At 44.0% G+C, this 8,400-nt stretch overlaps 2 protein-coding genes across 2 annotated transcripts in view; both read right to left on the bottom strand.

Annotated features, from left to right (window-relative positions):
* mical1 (microtubule associated monooxygenase, calponin and LIM domain containing 1) overlaps positions 1-484 on the bottom strand; it is a gene marked incomplete at both ends in the record, with an annotated part of 17,006 nt that extends 16,522 nt beyond the window's left edge. Inside the window, one exon of the mRNA XM_084446186.1 lies at positions 227-484. Within this exon, the coding sequence (XP_084302312.1) occupies positions 227-484 (258 nt within the window). The remainder of the gene's footprint in view (positions 1-226) is intronic.
* Positions 485-4,656: 4,172 nt separating this feature from the next.
* Positions 4,657-8,400, bottom strand: part of src (v-src avian sarcoma (Schmidt-Ruppin A-2) viral oncogene homolog) — a 34,989-nt gene continuing 31,245 nt past the window's right edge. The window contains exon 12 of the mRNA XM_084445818.1: positions 4,657-7,430. Within this exon, the coding sequence (XP_084301944.1) occupies positions 7,222-7,430 (209 nt within the window). The 3' untranslated portion in view covers positions 4,657-7,221. The remainder of the gene's footprint in view (positions 7,431-8,400) is intronic.

Here is an 8,400-nt window from a genome sequence, read left to right as displayed (position 1 = left end):
GAGAGCGCGAGAGAGAGGGAGGGGAGGGAGAGGGAGAGAAAGAGAGAGGAGAGAGAGGGAGAGAGAAAGAGAGAGAGAGAGAGAGATATGGAGGGAGAGAGAGATAGAAAGAGAGAGAGAGAGAGAAGACAAGTGGAGGGAGGAATGAGAAAGAGATTAAGCTCAACAGATCAGCAGAATACTTTTATCCTCATCTGTTGTGACCCGGTAATAAACAGAAACACACCTTGGTTTTGGCACAGACTTTTCCCTGCTGGTAGTCTGGGTGAGCTGCCCTCTTGTCCAGCTTCACCCACAGGTCTTTGGCCTTCCAGTAGTTGAGCCGTTCCTTCAGCTTGGCAGAGAAGCCCCGGTAGTCCCTGGGGTCCACCTCTAGGTGGCGACAGAGCTCGGAGAAGTAGCGCTGCGTGTCCTTGCAGCTCTGGGCTTGGACGAAGCTGTCAAAGGCAGCGTGGGAAGGATTGCTGGGGTCCTGGTCGGCCATGGCGGAGTGTGGCTCACCTCTCGTGTTGTTGCCTCTGGGGTTCCCTGTGAAAGAGGTGGAATGAATAAACTTACAGCTGGTTCAGGAGGTAAATGATTAAGTGATGCATTTCTTCCTCCACATCCTTATATCTTGACCCATTAACCCGCTACTGACACCTAGTGGACAAAGACATCCAATGAGAGTTCAGAAGGAAGCGGTCTTAAAAAAATAAAAAAAATAAAAATCCCCACATCAGTCTAGAAGTGCAGGACTTCCTGGTCACCTGAATCTGAGTCATGTCTGAGTCGCTCTCAATGTGACTCCCGTAGACTGCATGTCTGATTTTATACTGTATAGAAAGGGTACTTATTGTGTCATTTGTAAATTTGTAACTTGTACATTAACTTGTAAATTGAGCAGCAACATTTCACTGTGACTGTACACGTATGTTACATACGCCAGATAAAGAAATCTAGTCTTGATCTTTCTAAATAGCTCCTCCCATGGGTGGTGAGCGTCATCCAGGGCCTTGGGTGTTGTGTCTCTGTAGGTGTTTACTGGTTGTGACATCATGGAAATGTCCAAGCCAAAATACACGTTGAAACAAGTCACAACCAGCTCAAAGCGCTGCAAGATGAAACTGTGCGTGTTTTGCATGAAAATTTAGACTAGTATTCGCTATTCTATTCTTAATTTCTGTGTTCCACCCCAGAGGAAAAAAAGAGAAGTGCTAACTACATCACACTGATAAGCGGTGTGACAAACGTAGCCACACCAGTCAGTTGACATGCATGCAGTCAACATTCCTTCTGGGTGGAATGATATACAGAACGCTCGAACCTCTTGCTGTGTAGCACCTGAAGTGACATACTGTAGGCACATGTCAGACGACAGTTACAGTTTATTCAAAAACAAAGACTGCATAGCAGTTGTGCATTACGTTGAAGCAGATAACATTTATTGTCATGACCTAATTTCAGAAAAAACGTGTCAGTTGTTTGAACGCGCTGGGTCGCAGCTGGAGTGGAAGGGGCGGTCTCCAAACTAAAAAGTGAACGTGTTCACTTTATGCTTTATACGTCTTTCTGCCCTGCAGAATCAACTAGGAGTATTTTTAACTGTACAATACTATAACGTGTAAAACACAGTTTCCTGTGGTTTGGCGAGTCATTTCCTGGGGCCAGTGCTTCTGCAATGTAAAGTACCACCCTGTGGGCTGGTTGCCAAGCATGGCGCTCTGCTGAGGAGGCACACACACACACACACCCAGTCATTAGAGAACAAACACAAGGAGCTGTGAGATTACAACTGCTGCAATGGACTTAATGGAATTCAGTAGAACAGGCCCTGGAGCCATCCATGTTCTCTCTTCCTCTGGCTCCTCCAAACCTCCCTGCCTCACCCAACATTCGGAATTTGTAATTAGTTATGTCATGTATGTACAGTATGTTATTTCATGACTGTTCTGCTGTGCTCTCTGCATTGCCGAACACAGATGTGTTCACATTATGTCTAAACATCTGCTGACTGGCTTGTTCAGTTCCTCCGCCAGCCGACTGACTGAACACTACGACCCCCAGCATTCACACTATGACCCTACACATTCACACTATCACTCTACACATTCACACTATCACTCTACACTATCTCGTCTGTGTGACTTTGGCACTTTGTGTTTGAAACCCAGGGGGCAGGGTGACGACTCGACTCACTTAGTGGCTCAGAAATACAGTCAGTGATAAAAAAATTATAATTGCAACACTTCTCTATTGCCAGAATAGAGCGATAGTCCAGCAGTACAGACAGGAGTTTGTTCAGGTCCAACATTCTAGTCTCCTAAGGCTTTCTGTAACAGTCTATCCACGTTCTGTCTAATGGCAGCTTTCATGTGGGCTAAGAGAGAAGGTGAAAGTCCTTTCCCAGGAAAACAGCTGGCAATGGAGTTTATGGATTTATTGGGGAAACCAATAAACATCCAATCAAATTAAAATATGAAGGTAAAACACAGCTGTAGGCCATCAACATCTCGGTCTCCAATTCCTCAAAATGCTCTGCTACTTTGGCCTACGTAGTATTTCTTAACTTGCGAGCAACTTCTGTATATCAGATCCTCAGGTTGTGGTTCATTATGGTTGTGGTTATTGCAACAGGTTACACTTTTGCTAATATCAACATCCTGAGAGTCACACAGTTAAAAACACACGGTCTCACGGTCTCACTCTCTCTCTCTCTCTCTCTCACACACACACACACACACACACACACACACACACACACACACACACACACACAGTTAAAAACACACTGTCTCACTCTCTCTCTCTCTCTCTCTCTCTCTCTCTCAAACACACACACACACACACACATTTCTTGAGGTATCTTACAGCATACAGTATGTTGTTAACAGAGTAACACTGTTGCCCTTAATGATATAGACGGATGCTCTTTTGACAGGCCTGTACAAACCCCCTACTACAGTAGGAATGACTCAAGTCCCAGCATGAAACCAATAAGTTAATTAGGCGGAGCAGTGATGTAGGGGGAGAAACATTCCTCTAGAATCTCTCTCTACACCCAGACAGGCAGACTAGAGCAGGGTCTCTCTCTACACCCAGTCAGGAAGACTAGAGCAGAGTCTCTCTCTACACCCATTCAGGAAGAGTAGAGCAGGGTCTCTCTCTACACCCAGTCAGGCAGAGTAGAGCAGAGTCTCTCTCTACACCCAGTCAGGAAGACTAGAGCAGAGTCTCTCTCTACACCCAGACAGGCAGACTAGAGCAGGGTCTCTCTCTACACCCAGTCAGGCAGACTAGAGCAGAGTCTCTCTCTACACCCAGTCAGGAAGACTAGAGCAGAGTCTCTCTCTACACCCAGTCAGGAAGAGTAGAGCAGAGTCTCTCTCTACACCCAGTCAGGAAGACTAGAGCAGAGTCTCTCTCTATACACAGTCAGGCAGTGTTTCTTTCTAGCCCCAGGCAGGTGGAACAAAACACATGTGAAAGCAGAGTGGGGAGTGTATGGGTAGAGTAAAATGATTCGACTTACCCCGTCACCCTGTCACATGCCCTGGCCCAGGACAAAGGGTCTGCCAAAGCTGTGTGTGTCAGCCTGCTGGATCTCTCTGTGACAACGCATGCATCTCTGTGACAACACACATCGCAGCCTGATATTAGCACCAAGAAAGGGGTGGGGCAGAAAAGTCAAGAGAGAGAGAGAGAGAGAGAGAGAGAGAGAGAGAGAGAGAGAGAGAGAGAGAAGGGACAAAAGATTTGAGGCAAAACAATGGTGGTGGAAAAACATTTTGGAAAAATGATGTAGGCTACTGTGCCACACCAGCCTTGAACTGAACATTCAAAATTTGCAATTAGTTATGTCCTATATGTTATTTCATGACTGTTCTATTGTGCTCTCTACATTGCCAAACACAACATTTGTCTAAACATCTAACCTGTAGCCTAACGAGTGGTTGCAAGTTAAAACTAGCCTGCTGTAAGTTTTATTCGCAACAGCCAATCGCGTCACAAGTGTCTGTCTACTACTGTACACTCTCAGTATGTATACTACTGTACACTCACAGTATTTTTCATCGCTCTTAATTTAGACCGAAACAAATGCGTAGACGTGATTTGAACAGGTAGCCTATCTGATGACGTTGTCTGGCATTTAATTGACAGGTTTTCGGCTAAAATCCAATATATGGCTACTATACATTTCAGTAACGTCATACCTGCACTGTAATGAGGGCCTGTGGCGATGAACTAGAAGGAGAATTGCTGGTTTATGTATGCCTCCCTGGTTTATTTACTGTATGTCTTTGGGAATCCCCGTTACTCGTCTGCTCACCTGCGTCCAGCACCTACTGTATGAGTGTCTCTTCCGGGATTATGGTAAACCAATGCGCTAGACTCCCACGTGATGATGTATGCATTGTGGTCAAACCATAAAGTCTCGTTTAGGAAGCATTATGGGACGTGAACTGTTCATACATATTCCATGCAAATAAATGTATGTATCAAATACATTTTAGTTTAATAAAGTAGCCTATATTACAGTATTTGTGTATCTATATATAGCCTGTGTCTTCTGGGGTGACCCCAAAGAAAAATCATTACAGTTGACAATGTAGGCCTACACATTTTATATCATGTTCATATGAAATGTAATATACAGTAGGATGTAGACGACAGCAAAACATTGTCTGAAATTCTTTAATTTCTGAACATTGAATGCAGTAGAAAAGATTACATAGGCATATCACCAATCAAAAAACTGCATAGGTTGAGGAAAAAGACCCAAAAGAACCCAGATGGAGACACGTCCTTGGCTGATCAAAGTAATGACAGATAAGAGCAAAAGACAGTCACTCTGCTATTCCTGGACTAAGTTAGTTACCTATGACCACAGGACAGGCAGGCCACACAAGACCGCCTCCTCCACTCTTGAGGTGATAGGACGTACAGTAGGCTACAGTATGACTACCCAGTGGATCACGCTATCGAGGCGCTCTCAGGAAATTGATTGTACCGTAATACACAGTTCAGATTCATGATACAAATGTAATGTCCACAGTATTATGTACCATAAGGTTTCAGCTGTACAGAAGAACAAAAGTTTGGATAATGTTAACTTGACTTGATGAGATTCATGTACCACAGCAATGGTCAAAGTAAATCTCATGTAAACATGTGAGACTGACAGTTGTGGTTATCAGACAGAAAACACAGATTGCAGATAAGAGGTATAATAACAGTAAAGTTGGAACTCGGTTTATATCACCAGTTATTCAACAGTGATTATTTAGTACAACTGATCTTGCTTTCACAGGATAGTTACTAAATAAAAACGGCTAAAACAAGGATGTGTTTATAGATAACCGATACAGTATTTTGTTGTCATGGGTCCTACCCACCAAGACAATGAGACGTACCGTTCCGCCACTAGGGGGCGACATTGTGGAGAGATGCTGAAAACTGGTCAAACAGCAGGATGTTTATGAATGAATAAATTACAAACATGATACTATACACAAATATAAGCATTGAGGGTATTTACACTTATTTGTCCAATATTCAAAATGCTAAATTCATTTCCAAGAGCTGGCCATCTATCAGGAAGCACTTTCATCTTAAGTATCATCCATCTCCATGCATGAATCATCAGTGACAATCAAAGTGCAGAGAATATCTCTAGACAGAGACGATCTCTAGACTGAAGCAATCTCTAGTCTGAGACGATCTCTAGTCTGAAGCAATCTCTAGACAGAGGCAATCTCTAGTCTGAAGCGATCTCTAGTCTGAAGCGATCTCTAGTCTGAAGCGATCTCTAGACTGAAGCAATCTCTAGTCTGAAGCAATCTCTAGTCTGAAGCGATTTCTAGTCTGAAGCGATCTCTAGTCTGAAGCGATCTCTAACCCTCAGATTCACTGACAGCCAGTGTTCATGGATATTCTGTGACAGGTCTGAGGTCAGTCTTCTGTAACTGAGGGTCAGAATTGAGACACTGTGGCTGAACATTTGCTGGATTTCAACCTCAATGCTTGAAAAAAACAAACAAACATGTTCTTGGCCTTGCTTGTAAGCCAAAGTAGATGTATGCAGTCATACATGTAGGTGCATGGTTCACAACAGTGGATTATACTGCGGGAAGAATAATACGGCTTTCTCCTAGAACTTCATTGTAAGAAAAGTTCAGAGTAACAAAAATACACTTTAACATGATAGAAGTAGGCCTAGAGTACAAAAAGATTTGTCATTGGCACAAAACATTGCAGCAGGATTCCAGAGGAAACTGTGTCATCATCAGTAGCCATTTTCCTAGAAAGGTTAATAATACAAAGTGAATAAACTGATATACCACTCCTCGTCTTCCATCTGCACACAGGGAAGCCCAAGAAGAACGTCTCATTGAGTTCTCTCAGTAATACCCAGTCCACTTGGAGTTCTCCCAGTAATACCCAGTCCAAATGGCCTCATGCTCCATTCAACCTCTCCCAGCACTCAGAACCATAACATGCAAAGTAAAGGATGGCCACAAAGCAGTAGAAAAGCCGAGACGTGTTCACCTGAATGCCCGTGGCCTTGTAATAATAATGCCATTCATATTCCAGTTAATCCAGGTTCCGTAACACCGATTCATCTTAAAACAAATCATTGATGGCATCAGGTCCCTCACGCATGCAACGAGCGGTTACCGATCGATTGATGATGTCTGTCCACCACAACAACACCTCCCCTTCACGCGTCACTCTAGGGAAGGTTGGAAGGGAGATATGAAGCATCTGTTGGTTCTTCTGGCCTAGACACAGAAGATGTGTCCTGTAGGAACCACTCCTGAAGTGATGCACAGTAGAATGTTATTCTTATCAAAGTGCTGTCCTTCTGCAATGTCCTGCAACAGGAAAGCTTCGGTCCTCTCAGGGGAAAGAGGCCTGGGGTTTTAACAGCTCTATAACGCGGCCACAGGGACCTTCTCGGACGTGTCAGAAACATAACATACTGTATATGAACCAGATATAAGCCAGTGAATTAAGGATGTCCTTTCAGATCAGAAGCACACAAAAATAACAATATCAAATCAACATGACATAAGTTGAAATAACACCAAGAACTCTAATCTGGAACGGGTATATGGTTGGTTGATTAGTTGGTTGGCCTGTTGGATGGATGTCCCGTTGGTAGGTCCCAGTGTCAGAGAGGTCAGTGAGGTTGGTTGTACCCAGAGTGGCCACCGCCCCCCCCCAGCGCCAGGCCCAGGCCTACAGGTTCTCCCCTGGCTGGTACTGGGGCTCCGTAGAGGTGAAGTAGTCTTCCAGGAAGCCCTGGAGGTACTCGAAGGTGGGTCTCTCCTCTGCGTCCTTCCTCCAGCAGGTGAGCATCAGGTCGTGTAGGGACTCGGGACACTCTGCCGGGATGGGCATCCTGTAGCCTCGCTCCACCTGGTCCAGCACCTCCCGGTTCACCATGCCTGGAGAGGGGCAACAGCACACAGGGAACACAGGCTCAACATGGATGGACTACCGACTGGGGTCCCTGGGTACGCTGAGAATACACTACAGAAAGAAACAATCATCATAGAACAATTTGAACTTATTTCTTCTCCAAACTTAAAAACTTATGTAATACATGTCATTTCAGAGAAAAAAAAACATTGTTATTTTAGCAAAGTTACTGTTGATTTGCATATTTCCTTCGGGATAAATAAAGTGAATCAAATCAAATCAAATAGTATCTACAGTGAAACAAAAATATCAAATTCTTTTTAAATCGATAGAAACTGCACTGGCCTCTGAAATCAACAAACTGCTCATTCCACACAAATGTCTGTGCCCCTCCCCTCCCGATGGTGTGAGAGATAAATATCTCATCTATTAAAACTGTACGGTGCTTTGACTGGGATCCCCAAGTATCCCAATACATTGGTATTTTTAAAAACCACTAATTGAAACAGGAATAGAAAACAATGATATGAAGTCATTAGGAACACATTTATTGACAAAATCATGACAATTTTGAGTGATGGAATAAAGCACCAGTGAGATATGACAAAAAGTACCTCTGGGGTCTGCAAGTACCCCAGGTGGGAGGATGAGGGTTACATAGCTGCTTTACTTATACTATGCATGATTATTCGGTAACTATACAAATGGTAAATGGTAAATGGACGGTAAAATGACTTATATAGCGCTTTTCCACCTTAGCGGCACTCAAAGCGCTTTACAATGGCCTCTCATTCACCCATTCACACACACATTCACACACACACCAATGGCGGCAGCTGCCATGCAAGGTGCTAACCTGCTCATTGGGAGCAATTTTGGGGTTAGGCGTCTTGCTCAAGGACACTTCGACATGTGGACAGTCAAGAGCTGGGATTCGAACCACTGACCCTTCGATCACTGAACGACCCGCTCTACCAACTGAGCTACAGTTATTAA

This window comes from Borostomias antarcticus (genome assembly GCF_949987555.1).
Source record: "Borostomias antarcticus genome assembly, chromosome: 11".
Taxonomy (NCBI): domain Eukaryota; kingdom Metazoa; phylum Chordata; class Actinopteri; order Stomiiformes; family Stomiidae; genus Borostomias; species Borostomias antarcticus.
The sequence above is the reverse complement of the archived record's forward strand: the minus strand, read 5'-3'. Positions and strand labels throughout refer to the sequence as shown.